This window comes from Macaca mulatta, chromosome 15 (genome assembly GCF_049350105.2).
Source record: "Macaca mulatta isolate MMU2019108-1 chromosome 15, T2T-MMU8v2.0, whole genome shotgun sequence".
Taxonomy (NCBI): Eukaryota; Metazoa; Chordata; class Mammalia; order Primates; family Cercopithecidae; genus Macaca; species Macaca mulatta.
Window position 1 is genome coordinate 74,807,250 of NC_133420.1, and position 24,195 is coordinate 74,831,444.

A 24,195-nucleotide genomic window follows, 5' to 3' on the forward strand; every position below is an offset into this window, starting at 1 on the left:
GCAAGGATTCTTTAGAAAACAAAGCCAAACAAAAATGAAAGTTCAGATATTTTTTCTTATCATACATTGCTTTTTTTTACACGAGCAGCAGTAACCTAGACGTTTTTATCTGAAACATTAGCTTGGCCCAGTAGGTGTCAGATTAGATATACATTACTCCATTATCTTGGTATACTACTCTGCATCAAAGGATCTATGGACTTGGAGAATGAAAGGGAAAGAGAATAAATAAAGGATATCTCTTTTCAGTTTTAGAGTAGCGCTTTTAACATTAAGAAAAATCAATAACTGGATTGACTGCATTCAGTAGGGAGCATTATTGTTTCCCATAATGTATCTAATGCATATCATTACCAGAGTAATCACATTATTATCTGCCTCTGCCTTGCTGCTTGCTTGGCTAGATATGAAGTCAAAGCTATTTGTAAAGTAAGGCTTTTCCCCTTTTGCAAAATTGCTGCAAATTGTATTCTTCCCATTTTCTTTATTAGTTGTTTGAACTAGCCTGCACCTCTGAATTCAGATTAAGTGGCATGGTTTTTTGTGGTGGTTATTATTTTTCCCCTTAAGGATTCCTTTTTACTCTATTCAAATTAAACTTACCTTTAGGAAATGGGACAAATCATTGGTGGTTTGTTGTATCGGTTGGCATGGGAAATGGGGTAGTATAAACTGTAACTTAGGGTGCATTTTGGGTTTCTGAGATATCTTTTGAAGTCAGCAACTGCAGTGATTCTGGAGTGTGTCTCAAATTGTGTTACATTCCAACCCTCCTATGCAGCGGGCTCAGTCTAAAACAAGAGCATCTAGAGACTAGTACATTCCATTTATTTTCTCTCCTCATTATAAAAGGGGGTAAAATATGTACTTCTACTAAATTTTAGTGGCACATCTTACTTGGGTATAACTCTCACTTATGAGCTTCATGATATTTAACTAGTTAAATTGGATGAGCCTTAGTTCTCATATGTAGAATGGGAGCAATAAACTCGATGGTACAGGTTTTTGGTGGATATTCAAGACAATACATATAAGATATCTAGCCAAGAGCATTGCCGTGGTACCCTTCCAAGTGGCAGTGTAATAGAAGAGATATGACAGAGAAGAAACTCTTCCCAGAAGAAGGCTGAAATAAATACATATGGAACATGTTTCTCTAAATAATTCATTATACTTCTACATGCTAAGGAGTTGCTGATGATGTCTTATGAAAGGATTAACAGTGGGAAAGGAAAATGAATGTACAGGAAACAAATAGATTATTTGATTAGAGTTACTTGCATTCATTTTTGTTCTGGGTTGAAAGATCACTTACTATCAACTTGCCAGAACATTTGTTGAAACATGCTCCTGAGGAAAACAGCTAACTAAATTATATCAGTAAAAATACATACACACAAAATAGAATGTATTTATCCTATAATTTCCTCTTCACCTATTTCTTGAACTTGCTTCCTTGTGCTGAGCCATGTAGTCAGACTGAGATCACTTTGCATTAAATAGGAAATAAGGGGGATATGCAGCTGGACTAATTCATGGACCTGGCTGAAAGACTTCTGAGAATGAGAGGATGACATTTCTGGTAAAATAATTGTTCTCAGGAAACACTGGTATACCCTTGATTCTTCCATCCTTCATTTCTCATTTCACTTTCATTCTAAAGATGGCATTATTTAAGGAGAGATTGGAGTTTTCTAATCAGAAATGCAAATTGCCTGCCTGGCCTCCCTCTCTCCCCCTCCGTTTCCCCCTCCGTTTCCCCCTCCGTTTCCCCCTCCGTTTCCCCCTCCGTTTCCCCCTCCTTTTCCCCCTCCCTTTCCCCCTCCCTTTCCCCCTCCCTTTCCCCCTCCCTTTCCATCCTTACCTCCCACCCTCCCTCTCCCTCCTTCCTTACTGTCTTCTCTTTTTTTCCCTTCCTTTGTTCCTTCTTTCATTTTTTGACGACCAATTCAAGAGTATGGGTAATAATTGATATGAGAGCCCAGTTTGACACAAATGTGAACTTTGGCAAGCAAACCACTTTATAAACTCACTTGAAAGTACTTATTTGCTTACAATCACTTGTTAAGGAGATTATACCAAAGAGCTGCCAATATGTTTCCATATTCAATTCTGTCTCTACATTATGGAAAGGAAACCAAAATACTTGGGAACAAAAAACCTCTCTGAATACAGAATTCAAGAGCATTGTTCAATTGGGAACTGGCAAGAGGCAAAGCAGAAAATGGATGTTGTAGTTTTCCTTTTAGTCCAGATGGAGGCATTTAAAAGAATCCTGCTTTTAGGATCTCTGGAACGAACCAGTGGAGCTTGTAATATGAAGACCAGGAATTACTGTATAATATGTAGGGAATTCTTTTGTTGTGATCTTTACATTTTAACCTATGTTCTGATAGTTTTATAATATGACTCGCCTGGTGTTCAGCAATTCAAATTACATATGCAAACACACATAACTTTAGAAAAAAGAACCACATTTTGCCATTTCCCAAGGAAACAAGTTTGAGAAATACGTGAAAAGGAAAGTATAGGAGAATTACTTTGTGTATGGGTGTTTTTACTGGTTTAATTTAGTTTATTGTTTTCCTTAGGAATGTGTTTCCACAGCTGTTGTGGCAGGTTGATAGTAAGTGATCTTTCAACCCAGAACAAAAGTGAATGCAAGTAACTCTAATCAAATCAACTCTTAATAGCCTCTGGTCAGTGAGACATCAATTGTCTAGTCAAGTTTAAAAAATCAATAGTGGCCACTCAAAATTTGACTATAGTTAGAAACCAACAGACTTGACCACATTCTGAAATATCAGAAGTTATTTCAATTAAAAGCAAATGTGTGAGAATCTGGAAACGATAAATGAGTTAAAACCTCAAAGAGAAATAGAATGTTTCACAGTAGATACATAATATCTACTCAGGAAAAATGACAATGTTACTAAAAATGAGTCACAAATTTACTAAAAATGAGTCACAAAGATATCTGGAACAGAATAACCATTGACTATTCCTATTGTAGTATAACATATAATAGCTGACATAGCTATTATAACTCTGTGGTTTGGTTTGGATTACTTACAGTGAATCATATACAGAGCCCACATATTTTATGAAGCATCTACTGTGTAAGTTATTCTGCTAGTTTTTATAAAATATTGAAAATAGGTATAACATTCTTTTTATTAAGCAGCTTATAATCAAGCAAAAGTACACTGATAATACACAAGTGAATGCAATATAAGTTAAAATTGTGAGAGGTAAAATCAAGTAGGAAAAAATTCTCAGTGGTAAGAAGAAAAGAGAGATACATTTCAACTTAGTGGAAGATAATCAATAAACTGTAGATACTATTTTTACCATTGTTGTTGCTAATTCCAAATACAAAAGCACCCTAGCAGGGCTAAACAAATAGGTCTCTTAAAATACAAGGATATCATGAAATGATTTATTAAATCTATTAACAGCATTCACATGACATCTCTTTTGTTAAAAACAAATAGGAAAGTAGACAGAAAGCTGTTGTAAAAAGTTTAGATTCCATGACTATATTGTGCTTAAGGCAAGTAGATCTCATTGAGAAGAAATCTATTGCTGATTAAAATATGAGCTATCTCATTAATCACACAATACATTAGATAATAAATTGTGGTTGTTAACTTGATATGCACCATTGAACATGGAGAAAAAATATCACATAGGCAGACAAGTGCTCTAGTGTATGACAGTGTAATAGCTTGTGGATATATTCTTTTTGTAAATATGCTGCATATCTTGTGTCTTACTGAACTGTGCTGTAAAATATGGTTATTCTTTAAGTCACAGAGATTAATGCTGAAGATTTTTCAACACTGGAAAAAATCATGCATTTGAATAGAACAAAGGGTGAGATAGAAATGAACATTTTTCACTCAGAGTATGTCACTCTACTATTTCATTCAACTTTCTAAGGGAGATTTGAAGATGTTAGATTTTAAAAAATGTTTTGGGAAAAAAAGAGAAACTGATGACACAGTCCACTGACAGGTAATTATGTGAACTAATTTCAAGGACTAATTTAAACTGTGATCAAGGATATTTAACTGTATGTTCTATATGGATCTAGTGAGCTGGCCCTGAAAATTTGCTGATAACAGAAGTAGAAAAGAATAGAAAAGTGTTACATTCTGTAGACCAGGGAACACTTTTTTTAAAAAATAAAAGAATTAAGATTTCTTTTAATTTTGTTTTCATAAATGTGCAAATTTAACATGTAAGAGTTTGTTGAAAATTAATTTTGACTTGGCCTTGTGTTCAATTTGCTTGACAAACTAACATATTCAGAAAACTGGACCAGTTTCACTATAAATATTGTTTCTGTTTCTGCTGTCCAATATGGCAGCCAGTAGCCACATGTGGCTACTAAATACTTGAAATGTGGTTAATCTGAATTGATTTAAGCTATAAGTGTAAAATACAGGCCAGATTTCTGTATTATTTTTATGCTTTATCTTCTTTAAAAAAGGTAAAATATATAAGTTTTAATAAAATGTATCAATTTCACTGGTTTCTACTTTTAACATAGGAAAATATTTATACTTATGTGGCTTGCATTTGTGATTATGTTTCTGTCAAACAGTCCCGTTTTTTTGTGGTACATGAAGAAAATCACTGATGATGGAAATAATATTCTGAACAAATAATCTTGACCTCCTCAGAAACTCATTAAAATGACTCACATTCTGGCCATAAAACTTGTTAGTTTTAGTTTATGTATAAATCGTTGTAAATAAACCATATAATTCAAAGTATATGATGCATTTTAAAAACTATAAGAAAAATGATATAAGATCATAAATGTGTGGAAAGATAACAGTGCAAAATCTGAAACACAAAATATCCATTTGTTAGGTGAAACATGTATGTTCATGTTCTTATATAAAGTATATGTTCCACCTATAATTGCTGCATTATTCTTCTATTATATTAATAGAGACATTGTGATTGTAAAGGAAATTCTTCCCCCTATATGGTCTGAAAGTTTGTGAAAATTTATCTTCTCACTGATGTATTTTAAATGCAGAAATCAATACAAATCAATTATGCAAGAATCTTTGCCCAAGCCCCTTCCATCTATCCCTGCAAACTCAAAACAAAACAGTACTCTCTCTCTTCCAACAAAGACTGTATAAAACATCTCCTTTTCTCTCCTTTTGTTTTCTTTTCTTAGGTGTGTTTTTCAAAGAGGGAATCAGTTAAACAGAGAAAAAGCCCCCAGTGCAGTCACAAGCAAGAAAAACACAATAAGTGACTCTCAGGATTTATTGCTTTGGAGTATACAATAGATTATCTTTGGGTTGATAATAAACAAATCTTTAATACCTGATAGAATGCATATATATCTCCAAGTAGGTCATTTGTGTTTTCATTTACATTTTCTAAGATTAATTCTTCATTTATATTTTTAAAATACTGTGTTCTTCCAGGAATTATTCCATATAAATTCAAAGTACAATTGTTATTCCCCTAGAAATGGAGTCATTATATACCAGGAATCACTGTCAGAAGGGAATGTATTCTGAAACTTTTTCACATGCATATGTGTTGGATGTGGTTATTCTCACATATATGTCCTTTGTAGAAGTCATCTGTAAGTCTGTAAAAGCCACTGCTGGGCTTGTGTGTGGGGGCCAGATCTGAAGTTTAATTCCTGTTAAAAATAAGCATCCTACATATGAAGGTCTGAAGCAGAAACTAGCCTGTGAATTCTAAACTTCTGCTGTCCAATACAGTAGCCACTAGCCACATGTGGGTGTAGATCACTTGGACTGTAGTTAATGTGACAAACTAAATTTTTAATTTTATTTAACATTAAGGTAAATTTAAAAATTAACACTGGATTCAGTGTTTGAAAAACTTTTAAGTATATTTGAAACAACTTTGGAATTACTTTTTCAGGAATACATTTTATGATATCGAAATACACATTGAGTATTTGCAGCCCAAAATTTCAAATTGAGATGTGCTGAAAGTGTAAATAAAGCACAAAGCAGATTTTGAATACTCGGTGCTAAAATAAATAAAATAGCTCCTTAGTCATTTTACATAGATTGCATGTTGAAATGGTTTGGATATTTGGGTTAAAATATGTTAAATTAATTTTATCTGTTTCTTTTTATTTTCTTAATGTAGCTACTAGAAAGTTTAAAATTGTATATGTAGTTTAAGTTAAATTTCTATGGAAACAGAAAAGGAAAACACATGGAAATATATTTGAGGTAACAAGGTTGTAAATGGGATGTAGTGATCAGAATGAGGAACTAGTGCCAGCAGAGTGAGAGTGGGTAGCAAATGGACCAAAAGAGAAGCAGCTCCTTGCTGTGTTGGCAGGTCAGTGACTTGTGATTCCTGAACTGACATGGGGCTCAGGATCAAGAACATGGCTTTTTGGCATTTAGTATCTTATGTTCAATGACAAACAGACAAATATATTATTATGTTGCTTTATTAATAACACAATTATTTTTATAATTTAATTCATTTTTATTCTTTTTTTAATATTCAGAGATGGAATCTTGTTATGCTGCCCAAATTTGTCTCAAACTCTTGGGCTTAAGTAATCTTCATACCTCAGCCTCCCAAAGTTCTGGGATTATAGGCCTGAGCCACAGAGTCTGGCCAATAATAACAAATTTAATTATTTTTTTAAAGTATTACTGTCTTTCAGTCTTCTTTCAGCCTACAATATGGTATTAAATGCCTTACATGGAGACATATAAAGGATTTTACCATAATAACCTTTAAAACAAAAGAGATTTCCTAGAATTATAGGACAGAAAAAAGAATGTTAAAACAAATTTCATTTCCCAGGGTAGAAAGCTAATGGAACATTAACTTGGGGCACTTTGTTATATCAAATCTACTCCATAGCTAAGAACTGGATTAAATTAATCCTTTGGACAGTTTGGAACAAATTGTATTACATTGTGTTTGCCATGGAAGTCTTATTGCCCTCATGTTGAATTAAAATAGCCTTTCTCTCTACATAAGTGAAATACAAGCTCACTGCAGAGAAATCAGAATACCAACAAGCAAAAAGAAGAAAACAATAATCACTTGTAACCCATACCACCCGGAGATAATGACTGTAATTTTTTCCTTGCATTTTCTTCAAGGAAACATAGTTGGTTTTTAGCCAGGGTTTGGTATGCCTTAATAAGCACTGCATCATATACTCTTTATTTAATACTTTTCATCCTTTTCTTTGAACTATCTTTGGGCTGTTTTCATAGCCTAGACTGAGGTTATCTGTTGTGGAACAACAACTTAATAAATAATGACTTGTTGGCTTGAAAGTATTCTTCATATAGATTTCCAAAGCACCAAACATAAAGCCAGGAAGTGCTTTATTCACTAGAAAATCTTGTTGAACATTTTCTGACATTATTAGTAAAATGGAGAGAGTAAAGATGAAAGACAAACGAAGAATTCTGAATCTTGAAGCACCTGTGCTTATTAGTACTTTCAGCAGAAATCATGAAGGGTCATCTCATCAGCAGATTCATGAAGCCTCATTAGGTAAAGGCTTTAAAAATGTTTCAAGAGTAATCCTTCATAGACAGCCTTATAACCATCCTAAGCAAATGCTAGACAAACATGCCTACCTGCCAATGTTGACCTTTGATTGGTGAGAGTTTTTGTTTCCTCTTTAAGAGGAAGACACACACCCAAGTGTGAAACTACACAGAAAATTTAGCAGTGCTGCATCTGGGAACACAAACCCAAGGACCTAAAGTTCGACAGACCACTTGAGAAGAAGTGGAGTGCAAAGTGTCCTTCATCAATTCTTCAGATAGTTACTTCCATTCTCTCTAGTTTTCCCTCTATCTATTGTCCTTTCACTCAGTCTTGATATTCAACTATTTTTAGGACAGTTGAACAATAAAAACATGCATCCTGAAGTTAGGAAAAACAATGGCTTGGTGTCATTTTCCAGAATCTTCTGTGTTTATTGATTTTGAGACAATTAGTTACATAAATACTAACATTTCTACTGTCTCTTACCCAACTCCCATCCTATCCCTATAATAAGGGTAACTTTGGGGAATATCCGGCAGATTCGTTATCTCCGAGTTAATCTCCAGGTGTAGATCAATGCCAAAAGTTCTTAGAACTCCTAGGAAGTTCTCGGTTTCTTTGAGTGTCTGGTCCATTTGGTAGGAAGGCAGGCTGAAGGGGAAGAGTCAACTAAGCTTCCTTGGGAAGCAAGTGGAGGTGCTGAAAACTTCATTTAAGGGCCCCATGAACTAGGTTAAACACTAGAAATCTGTGTGCTTGATTTGCGAACTTAGTACATATAGCCCTTATTTCATGGCAATGTTGGCCATCAAGCTGCAAAGGATTTTTAACATCCTTTAACTAAAGGACATAAAATGAAATACCACCACATTGTCCACTGTAGGACTGCTACAGTGGACAATGTGGCAGACAAAATATATATGATGCTGTTAAGAATAGTTGGAGTATACTCAATTTCAAGTGATAGTATTCATCAATATTTTATTTGTATATTCATATTTTTATTCATCCAATATTCATCTTTCTGTGCCAGCCATTTTAACCAGCTCTGGGGATAGGTACATCTATGAACAAACAGTGGATGTGGTTTCTGAACCCTTGAAGTAAGACATTAATTTATAGTTATATAATATTCCTTAATTCCTAGAGAGCAAAACAAAAAAAGAGTAAGCAGTGACATAGTGTAATTGGAAGTGCTAGCATAATACGAAGATTCAGGAAAATCTTCCTTGAGTAAGTGACATTTAAGCTGATAAAATGTTCCCTGATACATTGCTAGATGTTGTGACTATGAAGATAAGCATAACTTAGTACCCATCCCTGAGAATTTCATGTCTAGGAAAGAGACTTGAAAACCAATCACAGTCATTTATTAAAAAGGCTCTAGAAAAGCATGTGAATTGTAGTGGATTCCAAAGGTTGTGGGTGGTCAATTCTAACCATCTCAGAAAAGGCCTTATGAGAAGAGATTACTTTAAATGTGAGTTTTGAAAGACAATAATGCTGAAGGCTGAAAAAGATGATTACCAGGCAATCAAGGAAGAATATAGCAAGTATTGTCTATGAGCTTAAAAAAAAAATGCCTAATATGTTTGGTAAACTGTAAGTAGAGATTAAGGTTTGGGAAGGCAATTGACCAAAGGTGAAGTTATATGTAAAGCATGCTGGTAAAATATAAAACGTGTAAAATGTTGTATGAAAGAGTTTACACTTCTCTCTTTGAAGTTGAAGAGGCAGTGGAGTATTTTAATCAAGGATTTGACATTGATTTGTGATTTAAGAGTGATATTTCTGAGTGCAAAAGGAATGATGAATCTGGCTCCTGGATAGGCTGGGCTCAGGGAAACTGAGTAGGAGACCATTGTAGTAGCCATAAGAGAAGAATGAAGGACCTCAACTTTGAAAGTAGCTGGGGAGATTCAAGAGATATTTAGGGGTGAAAAATCAATGCTAATTGAAGAGTGACTGGCTACAACAGATGAAGGAGAGAGAGGACTCTAGAAAATATTGAGATTTCTATCTTCTGGATAATTTATAGTTTCCATGGGACCTCTGCTAGCTGGTGAAAAGGTTAAGATTTGGGGTTTGAATCCTGCCTCCACCAGTTATGAATTATGGGGCTTGGAAGGAGTTACTTAAATGTGATGAGCCTCAGTTTTCTTATCTACACAAAAGTGGCTTAAAATAAATTTGAGAGATTCTTGGGAAGATAACTAAAAATCCTTCAGGAACCCTTGATTAGGATAAATTATATAGAATCTGAAATTGTTTAAGGTATTCAGTGTTAGGCATGCCAGTTTTTAAGTTACCATCGTCTTTCTGGATGGATATAGCCAGTAAGTATTCAGAAATAAGGATTGAGGACTTGAGAAGGGGGTGCAAACAGAAGCCTAAGAATTCAGAGGTATTATTATTATGTGGTCATTGAAATCACACCAGTGGATGAGATTTCTCCAGGTAAAACATAGGAAAAGGTTTGAAATGAGTTCTCTTATATGCAATATCTAATAAGTATGCAGAAGAAGAGGAAGAGCTCGAAAAATCAAAACGTGGATTAAACATAGAAAATCTAAAAAACAAGAACAAAAGTAAGAACATATGCCTAGTATACCACAAGAGGTATTTTAAGACGGAACCATTAGCACTCTGGCAAATCTTATAGCTGACTAGTAGCTTGAGGAATGAAGAGAACTCTGAATATAACAACTAAGAGATCACTGGCAGCCTTGGAGAGAGAAATCTCCATATGATGGTTAGGAGAAGAATGCAGATTGGGGTGATTTGAGGGGAGAACGGAAATATAGAAACAGTCATGAGAAATAGAGTGCTCCTGTAAGAAGTCTGTCATAGAGGGCTGGGTACAGGATAAAGAGGCTTGAATTCCTAGTAATAGATAATAATATTAAGGACCTAGGATTGAGAAATCGGGGTAAATAATGATTGGAGATAAATGATGAAGAAATGCTCTAGAAGTGGTTGCAGTTCAGGATGTAAAAAGCACATGAGGAGGCAGGGCATGGTGGCTCATGCTTGTAATCCCAGCACTTTGGGAGGCTGAAGTGGGTGGATCATGAGGTGAGGAGTTTGAGACCAGCCTGGCCAACATGGTGAAACCCCATCTCTACTAAAAACACAAAAAAGTAGCCAGGCACGGTGGCAGGTGCCTGTAATACCAGCTATTCAGGAGGCTGAGGCAGGAGACTCGCTTGAACCTGGGAGGTGGAGGTTGCAGTGAGCTGAGACCGCGCCACTGCACTCCAGCCTAGGCGACAGAGCAAGACTCCATCTAAAAAAACAAACGAACAAACAAAACATGAGGAAGCATTGATCTAAGATGGAAGGAGGTGAAACTTCCCTTTGAGTCAAAATGTAAGGGAGTAAAGTTAGAATATTAGTAAATGGAAATTAAGAAGCTTCCGGTATTAATTCAGTTGTTGTTTGATCCTATTCACTTTTATTTTTGTATTTTATCTAATACTTTGTTTATATTTTATCTAATAACATATGAGTACTTTAATTGCTATCATGTTTTAATGTTATCTTTAGATAAAATAAATTATTATGTTTTCACCCAATAAAAGCTAAATTAAACCTCATCTCTGCTGACACACACACACACACACACACACACACACACACACGGAAAATACTGATTGCTAATAAAGTAGTCTCAAGAAAAATAGGATCTCAGAAACTGTACCATCAGTGCTAAGGTTGAATATTATCAGATAAATATCTTTCCCTGATGATTTGTAGCTCGAGAAACCTTAGAACTAAGCTTCATGCAGGGATGACATCAGGACATTGAAGTATGTGTTAGCTCTTAAAATATAGTTGTTTCAGAATAAAATGATTTGTATTATTTATTGATATAAATGAGGTTTTGGTTGAGCATTTGCTTGTTGGAAGGATGTTTTTACGTAGTCATTCTTCGTTATGTTAACTGTTAGCTCAAGCTTAAATTAGAATTGTAAGCAATTAATTTTGTATCATGTTTACATTTTAAAAACAGAAGTACCACAAGACCTTTCCTGGTGAATGAACACATAGTTTAATTAGATCATCTTCATTTTGTTGTATGATAAGCACATAAACATAAAAGGCTTCTTCTAATTCTGGTAATTTTTGAAATAATAAAGCCAAGATTCTGGATTTATATGATAAAGCAATTGTAGTAGATTGTGCAGATAGAAGAGCACCCATTTGAAAAAAATAATCCATTATTTTTTGAGTTTTTTATTATGGCCATTCTTGGAGGAGTAAAGTGGTATTGCATTGCAGTTTTGATTTGCATTTCCATGATCATTAGTGATGTTGAACATTTTTTCATATTTGTTGACGATTTGTATATCTTCTTGTAATAATTGTCTATTCATGTCCCTAGCCCACTTTTTTGATGGGATTATTTGTTTTGTTTTTTTTTTTTCTTTCTAATTTGTTTGAGTCACAAAGGATATTAGGATATTAGTCCTTTGTTGAGTGTATAGATTGTGAAGATTTTCTCCCACTCTGGATCGTTGGTTTATTCTGCTGACTGTTACTTCCGCTCTGCAGAAGCTCTTTAATTAAGTCCCACCTATTTATCTTTGTTTTTGTTGTATTTGCTTTTGGATTCTTGGTCATGAAGTCATTGCCTAAGCCAATGTCTAGAAGGGTTTTTCTGATGTTAGCATCTAGAATTTTTATAGTTTCAGGTCTTAGATTTAAGTTCTTGATCCATTTTGAATTGATTTTTGTATAAGCAGAGAGAAGAGGATCCAGATTCATTCTCCTACCTGTGTCTTGCCAATTATCCCAGCACCATTTGTTGAATAGGGTGCACTTTCTCCACTTTATGTTTTTGTTTGCTTTGTCAAAGATCAGTTCTGGTTCTCTCTTCTGTTCACTGGTCTGTGTGCCTACTTTTATATCAGTCCCATGCTGTTTTGGTGACTATGGTCTTATAGTTTGAAGTCAGGTAATGTGATGCCTCCAGATTTGTTCTTTTTGCTTAGTCTTGCTTTGGCTATGCAGGCTCTTTTTTGGGGGGGTTCCGTATTAATTGTAGGATTGCTTTGTTTAGTTCTTTAAAGAATGATGGTGGTATTTGGATGAGAATTGCATTGAATTTATAGATTGCTTTTTGGCAATATGGTCATTTTCACAATATTCTACCCATCCATGAGCATGGGATGTATTTCCATGTGTTTTTGTCATCTATGATTTCTTTCAGCAGTGTTTTGTAGTTTTCCTGGTAGAGGTCTTTCACCTCCTTGGTTTGGTATATTCCAAAAGTATTTTATTTTTAAATTTTGGCAGCTATTGTAAAAGGGGTTCAGTTCTTGATTTGATTCTCAGGTTGGTCACTGTTGGTGTATAGCAGAGATACTGACTAGTGTACATTAATTTTCTATCCTGAAACTTTGCTGAATTCATTTATCAGTTCTAAAGCTTTTTGGAGGAGTCTTTAGGGTTTTCTAAGTATAGCATCATATCATGTTGGTGTGGATGTGGTATAAAGGAAACACTTCTACACTGCTGGTGGGAATGTAAACTAGTACAACCACTATGGAAAACAGTCTGAAGATTCCTTAAAGAATTAAAAGTAGAACTAAAATTTGATCCAGGAATCCCACTACTGGGTATCTACCCAGAGGAAAAGAAGTCATTATACAAAAAAGATACTTGTACATGCATATTTATAGCAGCACAATTCACAATTGCAAAAATATGAAACCAGCACAAATCCCCATCAGAGTGGATAAAGAAAATGTGATATATATATGAAGGGACACTGCTCAGCCATAAAAAGGAATGAATTAATGGCATTCATAACAACTTGGATGGAACTTGAGTTTATTATTCTAAGTGAAGTAACTCTGGAACAGAAAAACCAAACATTGTATGTTCCACTCATAAGTTTGAGCTAAGCTATAAGGATGCAAAGGCATAATAATGATACAATGGACTTTGGGAACTTGGGGTAAAGAGTGGGAGGGGTGTGAGGGATAAAATACTACAAATTGGGTTTAGTGTATTCTGCTTGGGTGACGGGTACACCAAAACCTGACAAATCACCACTAAAGGACTTACTAATGTAACCAAATACCACCTATTTCCCCAAAACTTATGGAAATGAAACATTTTTAAAAACCATGTAGTCCAAAGCTTATTGGAATTCCTCATTATTCTAACTCAAAGTCAGCATCATCTCAAAGTCATTGAAAGGAATAAGTTTGCATAGAATAGGTTGGAATTGGGGGTATCTTTTTTTTTTATTATACTTTGAGTTCTAGGGTACATGTGCACAATGTGCAGGTTTGTTACATATGTATACCTGTGCCATGTTGGTGTGCTGCACCCATCAACTCGTCATCACCCATCAACTCGTCATTTACATCAGGTATAACTCCCAATGCAATCCTTCCCCCCTTCCCCCTCCCCATAATAGGCCCCAGTGTGTGATGTTCCCCTTCCCGAGTCCAAGTGATCTCATTGTTCAGTTTCCACCTATGAGTGAGAACATGCGGTGTTTGGTTTTCTGTTCTTGCGATAGTTTGCTGAGAATGATGGTTTCCAGCTGCATCCATGTCCCTACAAAGGACACAAACTCATGCTTTTTTATGGCTGCATAGTATTCCATGGTGTATATGTGCCACATTTTCTTAATCCAGTCTGTCACTGATGGACATTTGGGTTGATTCCAAGTCTTTGCTATTGTGAATAGTGCCACAATGAACATACATGTGCATGTGTCTTTATAGCAACATGATTTATAATCCTTTGAGTATATACCCAGTAATGGGATGGCTGGGTTATATGGTACTTCTAGTTCTAGATCCTTGAGGAATCGCCATACTGTTTTCCATAATGGTTGAACTAGTTTACAATCCCACCAACAGTGTAAAAGTGTTCCTATTTCTCCACATCCTCTCCAGCACCTGTTGTTTCCTGACTTTTTAATGATTGCCTTTCTAACTGGTGTGAGATGGTATCTCATTGTGGTTTTGATTTGCATTTCTCTGATGGCCAGTGATGACAAGTATTTTTTCATGTGTCTGTTGGCTGTATGCATGTCTTCTTTTGAGAAATGTCTGTTCATATCCTTTGCCCACTTTTTGATGGGGCTGTTTGTTTTTTTCTTGTAAATTTGTTTGAGTTCTTTGTAGGTTCTGGATATTAGCCCTTTGTCAGATGAGTAGATTGCAAAAATTTTCTCTCATTCTGTAGGTTGCCTGTTCCCTCTGATGGTAGTTTCTTTTGCTGTGCAGAAGCTCTTTAGTTTAATGAGATCCCATTTGTCAATTTTGGCTTTTGTTGCCATTGCTTTTGGTGTTTTAGACATGAAGTCCTTGCCCATGCCTATGTCCTGAATGGTATTACCTAGGTTTTCTTCTAGGGTTTTTATGGTATTAGGGGTATCTTAATATTATAAATATCTTAATAATTAATATCCTTGCTGGATTTGCCTCACAGTCCACTTAGAGTTTTGATTTTACCATAATGTAATAATCTTTAGTATTCTGTCCTTGGTCTGAATCTCTTCTTCACCAGACTCTAGCTAGGTGATCTCAGTCATATTTTCAGCTTTGCTGCTTAGTATATCCTGGTGCCTTTGAAATGTGTTTCACTAGCTATGTTAATGTATGTAAGTCCAAACACTGAAGGCATATCTTTTTAAATATCCCAGCAGGATTCATACTTAATATTTCAAAACTGAACTTGAAACCTTTCTGTGAAACTTACTTGTCCTCCTGTATTTCCTATTGAAGGACACAATCAAATAAAAAGACTTAAACTGGAAGAAAACCATAGTTTCACCATCAAGGTAAAATCAGTCAACATGTATTATTTTACTCGGGGCTTTTCTCTAAGCATGGCATTTATTTTCAATTGTGTTCATACAATTTTTAAATTATTATTATTTATTTATTTTGTAGATACGGGGTCTCACTATGTTGCCTGGGTTTGTCTTGAACTCCTGAGCTCAAGCATTCCTCCCATCTCAGCCTCCCAAAGTGCTAGGACTGCAGGTGTGAGCCACTGTGCCCGACTCATTTTAAAATTTATTTAAAGAATATTGACATTTTTTGGGGGTGATTCTTTTTTCTTCCAATGTCGATATTGGTAATTTATACTTTTATTTTAAATAGCCCTTTCATCCAAGTTTTAAATACTTTTGCAATTTAGTTTAAAAGAGTCTGTTAAGACATAAAAACAAATCTATCTGAAGTTTTGCTACTTTTAAATTTCTATTTTATAAAAAATATCTTTTATTGAAAAATTTTGTTCAGTGTGGATGAAAACTTTTTTATTAGCATTCAGTGTTTGTTATCTTTTTAGGCTTTATATTTAATTTTTGATATAATCTAATGTTCCCTCTTTGTGTATTCTTTGAGTTTAGTTTGTTCTTTTCGTATCTGCTTATTTTTTTTTTTTTTTTTTTTTTTTGGTCAGAGTTTTGCTCTTGTTGCCCAGGTTGGAGAGCAATGGCATAACCTCGGCTCACTGCAACCTCGTCTGCCTGGGTTCAAGCGATTCTCCAGTCTCAGTGTCCCAAGTAGCTGAGGTTACAGGTTTGTGCCACCACACCCAACTTTTTTTTTTTTTTTTTTTTTTTGAGACGGAGTCTTGTTCTGTTGCCCAGGCTGGAGTGCAGTGGCACTATCTTGGCTCACTGCAAGCTCCGCCTCCTGGGTTCATGCCATTTTCCTGCCTCAGCCTCCCTAGTAGCTGGGACTACTGGCGACCGCCACCACGCCCGGCTAATTTTTTTTATTTTGTATTTTTAGTAGAGACAGGGTTTCACTGTGTTGATCAGGCTGGTCTTGAACTCCTGACCACGAGTGATCCACCCACCTCGGCCTCCCAAAGTGCTGAGATTACAGATGTGAGCCTTTGCGCCCAGCCCTTCTAACTGCTTAAATACCCTGTTCAATACATATATACATATGTATTTAAATATGTATATATTTTAAAATCTTTTTGATATATATGATTAGGATGTTATATTGTTAAATGCCTAGTTAGCACATTTCACAAGATTTGATAGGTAATATTTTTATTGTTATGTAGCGGTATTTTATAATTTGCTTCATAGATTCGTTTTTAATTCATGAATTATTTACAGATAGAATTTTTCAGTTTCCAATATATATAATAAGGCAACATCCTTTGTGGTTTTAATTTTGTTGCTCATGGTCTGAATGATTTTTCTTTATAATATGAGTTCTTTGGAATTTGTTAAAATTTCCGTTTTGGCCTATGTATCAGATCAGTTAAGGCTAGTTCTAAAAATATCAGAAGCTTAATCAAAAATATTTTTCACTCATGAAATCTAAATCAAATTCTCCAACTAAGAAGCATCTTCAGGATTCTAAGTTATTCCTGTATATTGACATCCCACCATTAATCAGGGAAGAAAGAGGCTGGAGGATTGTCCCTTAAATTTAGATGCTCCTGAAAACATTTAATACACTTTCACCCACATTCCATTGGCCAGAATTCAGCTTCACAGCCCATCGAACAGTAGGGATGACTGAGAAATGTAGTTTAACTATGTGTCCAAGAGGAAAGGGATGTAGTTAGGAGAAAACCAGCTGGTGTCTTTCAAACCATACATGTTAATTTTTATATATGTTCCTTCTTCACTAGAAAGAAGAAAAATCGATTTACTAGTTGAGTATGGAGTTCAATGCATCATGTCATTTAAAGTTGTTCATTGTGTTCTACAAATTATAGTCTTATTAACATTTTTTCCTTAGATTTATCAGATTCTAAATGAGAGGACTACACTTTCCCATCATGGTTGTGAAAATCTTTTTCCTTTTTTAAAATCAGAAGACTATATTGTTAGGCTCATATGATTTCGTATTATATTATCACATTATTCTTGTTAGTGTTCTTTGGCTTAAATTCTCTTCTGGCTAATATCAATAAACGCCTGCTTTATTTTGGATAAGTTTTGCTAGATATTCTTTAATTTCACATTTAGCTTCTCATGTTGTTTTAGGTTGCTATCTTACGAGTAGCCTATAATTAGATTTTAAAATATCCAATCTAATAGTTGATTTTCTGATTGATATGTTTACTTCATTTACATATTTATTATGCTTACTGCGTTTCATTTTGCCATTTTTTGTTTCTTTCTTGTTTTTATTGAATCAATAGGATTTCTCCCCTCTTTTTCTTTTTGAAATTGTGGATGTCATATATTTTCTTCCCTAAAGAGTCACACTCCAATATTTCATAACAAAGAATAAAGGTATCATATGTATGCATGTACATGTATGTATGATGAGGACCTTGACATCTATTGCTTTTATCTAAACTCCCTTATCCTTCATCTACTTTTAGTTTCCTTTTTCTTAAGGCATGTAATTATTTCTCCCTAACTTTTGGGCACAAAGCTTGTTTGATTTTATAATCAATATTTAATCATAATATTAATATGGTTTGTTTTATTTTGGCAATTTTGCTTCTCTTTCTGTTTCTTTTACATAAAATCGCGTGTCACAAAAAGAGATAATGAGATTATTAACAGAGCTAAGCAAGCTTGAGGAAGAGAAAATTTTTCTTCCTTGTGACAGTTTCCTAGGTACTTTCTTATCTTCTAAGGTATTTCTTTTTCTGGTTCCTGGACAATCTTTTGTATATTTGGAGACCAAGAAGACAAAGAAATCATATTACTGATAAGGATTGACCTAATTTATTATAAAATATAACCAGTTCATGAAGGATTTTAAGATTTGACCATCTCAAGGCAGTGATATTACGTAAAGACACTTGCACATTAAAATTCTTCTCCATAGGGCTAGAATTTTTTAACCTCAAAAAAGTAACTATAATGGGTGTTCTAATATAATTTCAGGTTTTGTGAAATAATCCCAATATAATAATTTACAGTTTGCTTAAGAGTTACTTAATGTTTTAACTTTATCTGCATTTGCGTTTACAGACTTACAGTTATATAATGATTGAGTGGGAACTGAACAATGAGATCACTTGGACTCGGGAAGGGGAACATCACACACTGGGGCCTATTATGGGGCGGGGGGGAGGGATTGCATTGGGAGTTATACCTGATGTAAATGACGAGATGATGGGTGCTGTCGAGTTGATGGGTGCAGCACAGCAACATGGCACAAGTATACATATGTAACAAACCTGCACGTTATGCACATGTACCCTAGAACTTAAAGTATAATAATAATAAAAAATAAAAAAAAAGAGTTCTCATTCTTTCTGAAATAATAACTATGTTATTATTCAGGACTGACTTAAGATTCTTACAAATACACTAGAATTAAAAAAGCAAAATGACTGGTACTAATAGAAAAGAAAATAGAAAATGTTTGTTTTGGATTGAAGTATGACTGAATATCTATAAAATGCAAGAGACTTTAAAATAAAATTAAAAAACAAATTTATTAAGTAGTTGGTTGTAGAGTGAATATGTGAAAATAAATGGGTTTTTATTTTATGTGATATGGGTAAAAAGACCCAGAGTGGTTAGATGTATAGATAGATAAAATAACGCCTTAAATATTCAACTGGCAAATGATAGCTTTGGAGAAAAATGCATCTGCAAAAGAGATGCTAGAGTTAATATTTATGTTATGGAAGAACCTCTTTTAAATTGGCAGAAAAAAATTCTCAGATTAAAATTAGCAGAGTATATGAATAGGTAACTCACTGTGGGACTAATTCAAATGGCACTGAATCCTGTGTAAAGATGCTGACACACTAGAGGATATAAGTAAATTGATTATTGTATTTATCAGACTGCAAAATTTAAAAGAGCTGTATTACCTGTTGCTGGTGGGGATGTGGCAAACATGAACAATTGGTTATTACTGTTATACAAGCAAATTATTACATCATTTCTGTCACAGTCATCGCATTTCAAGTACATATAACTTTCCTTTTGATATCCCAATTCTGTAACATGATTTCTTATAAATAAAAGTATTAGTAAGTAGAGATATATGTACACAGGTATTTACTGCAGAATTATGCACAGTAATATAAAGGAACATTAAGAGATTTCCCATCAGTAGAGGAATATTGGAATAATTATGGTGCCCCCACATTATGGTGTTGTATATAACTACCAAAATAGTGAATTAGAGTTATATCACTTAAATGATTTCCACAAAGTATGCAAGTACGAAAATCAACATGTGAAAAGGTGTTTATAATTGTTTTAATTGCAAAAAAAAAAATCATCCATAAATGTGTTCATGTGTATGTATATTTACTTTTAATTATTTAGGCTTTAACAAAAAACATGAAAGATCTATCCTAAATTGTTATCCAACATTTGCTAGAAAGGAGTGATGAGTGTGGAGTAGCAGCAGAAGGGAAAAGGAACAACAAGCCAATATGTTAATACCTTAAGTATATGAAATAAAATGTATGTATAAAAAGTAATAAAATAAAATAAAGTATATAAATAAATATCCACAGAACAAAAATATCTTAAAATCTAGAAAGTATGTTGTTCCATTTGCATATAGTTATAATGAAAAAAAAATTTAAAGACAATAATTAAGACTGTGAATGAAGTTAATACATCTCAACAAGATATTTGAGGAGATGAACGTTAAATCATTGGGAAATGGTAGATGCCTGACAACACTCTTATCTGGGAATTTTACATGAATTTCAAATTTAGCACTTGAGAGATATCTAGGTTCAGGTCCTCATCAAATGCATTCTCATTTATCTCATTATTATAACAGCAACTATAAGCAAGCACTCAGAGATCTATGTGTGAAAGATTTACAAATACTTGTACCCACCCCTGAAGCAGGACTCTTGAAACTATTTCTTGCTGCTAAATGATGGTTTTTATCTTCTAAAATAAGTTCCAGAATAAAAGGAAACAAAATAGGGTGAAAAGGTCACAAATTGTACAGTTAACCAGGCATCAACTTTATTTCAGACTTTGCCACATTCTAACTGTGTAACGAAGAGTGTATAAAGACAATAAAGCTACAATTATCTCTCCATTAATGTACCATAGCTATATGTTGATAGCTGTCAATATCAATCAAATGGTTTGGATGATCAGAGGTCAGCCACTAGAGGAGTGGAGTTTGTCATAGCTTAGATTAGTTACCTGTGTGACCTTGAGTTAGAGATACTTCTGTTTATTCATCCCTAAAGCAGATATAATAGCAATGTTACCCATAGGGGTGTTGTGAGAATTCAGATGGATAATACATGTAAAGCACTATTTAGAGTGCTACACATACTAAAAAAGTATTCAATGGAAACAACCAAAAATAATTTAAAAAACTATCATATCCAGCTTGGCCTTGGAACATAGATCCAGGGGGAAATAATTGGGGCAAACCTCAGCTACTCAGGACTAATACTTTGGGCCTTTTTTTTTTTTCTGTGTGTGAGTGTATGTGTGTAAGGATGAAGACTAAATGTTGTGTATTAAGGAAAACTGTCCACCTTGAACCTAATGATAAATATGAAACAGTAACAAAACAGTAAAATAAAAAGCAGCCTTAGAAATGTGAAAGTTATCCTAGTTACAGCCATTAAGAGAGTTACTAACGATGCATTGTTTATTATTCAGCATATTATCTTTCCTATGCATTGCAACATACCAGCATTACTTTCTGTACAACTCTGGCCAAATCATTTGCTCTCTCATTACTTCCATCATCTCGGGATATCAATAAGCATCTTCACTAGAGAAACTCTAAGTTCTATTTCAGTTTTAAAATACTATGACTTTATGACCAAGAAAGGGTTTAACTCCTAGTTTTGTACTTAGAGTCAACACTTAAGAGAATCATGAAAGACCTCTTGTCCATGCTGATGTGTTTATTTTCTGAGTCTAAAGTCTTTCTCCTCCTCCTCATCTATATTCCCCATTAATTCTTCAAGTTTCTTCTCCAAATATTCCTTTAGTGACCTTCGTATTGCTTTCATTTTCCTCCGATGAAAGATGCAAAAATGGAATCTAGAGTAGGAAAAGAAAATAATCCCAACTTCAATATCAGTAGCCCCATTCTTTAAGCCAATTATACAATGTATTTTCCTTTGCTGGATTCTTCTCCATTTCCTTTTGTTCCAACTATTATCCCATCAAACTTTGCATTTTGTTCCTTTCAGTATCCCAGAATTTAAAATGACTTCTTTTGCCTTATTTCCATTTGGGGAAAGAGGCAATTTGGGCAGTCTCTTGGCAAAAGGAATATGTGACCCAGTGTTTATTTGGAGAGAGGAAACTCACAGTAACACAGCACTTCCCAGTATTACAACTGTTGCCAGCAATATGAGAAATAGAGCAATCTCTCGATTCTCAGCCTTCCTTGGATCCTCATCTGGAAGGAGAAACAGGAAAATATGAAAGTGAGTTTGGAGAAGAGAAATAGCTTGGGACATTTACTCAGAATAGAAAACTCTTTTAACCTCAGTTTGCCCTGTTTACTACTTCATCACTCTTCCACGGTTATTTTGACCTTTATTACTTTTAGTCTCCTAGGTTCTACAAAACTGTTGCTGATAACTGTCAGAAAAATTCTTCCCAGCCTAATTTCTTCATTCCAAGCCTAGCCTCTTCATTTCTCAGCCTTTCAATTGATTCAGTGCCAAATTATTTATACTGGTCAAAATTTCACCCAACACGCTAGTTCCATTTTGTAACACTATCATGACCTCCATTGAAGATGCTCTACAAGTATGTATTGAATAAATCAGTGAACAACCCTTCTCCTTGATCCCTGTCCCTTCAAAATTCCATACCACAATCTTTGTTACCTCCACAATATTCTCCTTTGAAGCACCTGTTGGTTATGCGAAGACACATCCAACAATCAAGTATGGGACCTTCAACCACAACTGATAAAGAGGAAAAGAAAGATAATCAGAAAGAGGACATGGCACGAGAGTTCCTTAGTCATACACCAAGTGTGGTCTTGGTGGATCAAAATCTGTAAGTCAGATCTCTAGGAAAAAGTGGGAAAAGGATGCCTTGGCTTATACTGGGGCAATGGGTTGTAAACCATATGTTAGGAGGCCTCCTAGTACCTCCAAAATATGTGGGGTGTCTGAGATTTCATGAGCTAGGTTTTGTTATCAGGTATTATTGACATTACCCCTTGTAACCACAGCTCTAGGAATTGGATTCCCAGTGTAACAGGTGGGAGAGATAGGGCCATATAGAGCAAAGGAGATGGGAAAATATGGGCTGAAACCTCAAGGCATCACATGTACTGTACTCACTGCAATCTTCAGAACACGCTAGAAGAGAATCAGAAGGTTCTAATGAGTTTAAAACCAGCTACAGTTTGTCATATTTATACCCAAGTAGTCTTTGTTTACCCTTTAAGTTCCAGTTGCCTCTCCACCCATTCTAAATAACTCTATTATGAACTTGCATTTCTTCCCTTATCCCTCATTTTCTATTCCCTTCATATAACTTCAGTGCTGTTATATAGAAAGTTTTAATTACCAACTTCAGAGAAGTTCTTTAGTAATTCTTTCAGTTTGGATTCCAGGTTTTGGCGGACCTCCAGAAGCTTGCCTTGAAAGATAAAGACACCTAAGAGGGAGTGGAAGGGGTATCAAACAATAGAAGTAGCTCTTCCCTTCAGAACTTAATTCTGTTTTGTTCTTTGCTTTCTCCAGCCAAATTTTCTGAGGGTTGCTTGAGCAATACAGACTTTTAACATTGAAGCAGTACCTCACCTTTCCATGTTTCATTGCCCAGTTTATAAAATTCATTCTTCAGCCATGTTCTCAACTTAACAACCTGTTGAACAGCTAGAGAGGAAGGGTAAAGGTACATGTAGGGGAATAATTATATCTATGTAGCAAGTTATGTAGACCCAGGTGTTCTCTTCCTTGCCTCCCTTCTCTATTTAAGCCCCTGGACTCTCAGGAACTCAAGCTTCCCTCACCCAACACCCGAAGCCTCTTGTCACTGTGGGAGACCTTGAAGCTTAAACTAATCATCTCCTTAATCTGCCATTCAAGCAGCTGAGTTTGGCCAGGGACTTCTGAGGGTATCAGATTTGCCAGCAAGGAGCCAACATCCTCTATAAATTTGGGGTCACACTCTAAACAGCCTTTGACTCCATGGAAGGCTGACAGGGGCAGGAGCAGGAATAACCACAGGTCACCCATTTCTTTCTTCAACCCCGCTCCCCAACAGCAGGTTGTCCTGGCAACTAGTTCACTTAGTTCCTTTTCCTTCAAAAATCCAGGAATGAGAGCCTTGTCCTGGATAGTCTGACTCCACTTAACCCCCACCCCCATCTCCATCCCACTATCAGGCAATCTCATTTCCTTAAGGATCTTCAGTTGTTTACTGATTCTTATCCTTCATTCTAGGAGAGGGAACTGCCAGCTGGGGAGCCGATACCTGAGTTCTAAGTGTAGAACACCAAGAGATAGATAAGCCTTGAGCTCATACAAGCAGAGTTCTTTGCAGGGAGATGTCTCAGAAAAAAGTGTTTCTTTAGCCCTCTCCCTGACTTGCATCCTCATGAGACTCTTAAACCCCCTCCTGACCTTCAGAGATGTGTATCACCAGAGATGGGTTGTAGAAGTGATCCTATAGAACCTGAGAGATTGCTTAACCCAAAGTCTACTTCCACATTGGAGGCAAGAAAAGCCAAAAATATTGAGTTGCTTGCAGGT

At 35.1% G+C, this 24,195-nt stretch overlaps 1 protein-coding gene across 2 annotated transcripts; it reads right to left on the reverse strand.

The window, feature by feature from the left end:
* Positions 1 to 18,215: 18,215 nt before the first annotated feature.
* On the reverse strand, positions 18,216 to 23,926 carry IZUMO3 (IZUMO family member 3). Of its 2 annotated transcripts, XM_015117588.3 has the most exons (7): positions 23,454 to 23,926; positions 23,242 to 23,316; positions 23,006 to 23,095; positions 22,777 to 22,794; positions 22,312 to 22,392; positions 21,785 to 21,875; positions 18,216 to 21,511 (listed from the first exon to the last, which is right to left on the reverse strand). In XM_015117588.3, the coding sequence occupies exons 1-7, from the start codon at positions 23,836 to 23,838 to the stop codon at positions 21,373 to 21,375; spliced, it is 879 nt and encodes a 292-aa protein (XP_014973074.1). In that variant the 5' UTR covers positions 23,839 to 23,926; the 3' UTR covers positions 18,216 to 21,372. The 2 variants fall into 2 exon arrangements, with proteins under 2 accessions (XP_014973074.1, XP_014973075.2); XM_015117589.3 differs by lacking the exon at positions 22,777 to 22,794 and having other exon boundaries at positions 23,454 to 23,706.
* Between the last annotated feature and the right edge of the window lie 269 nt (positions 23,927 to 24,195).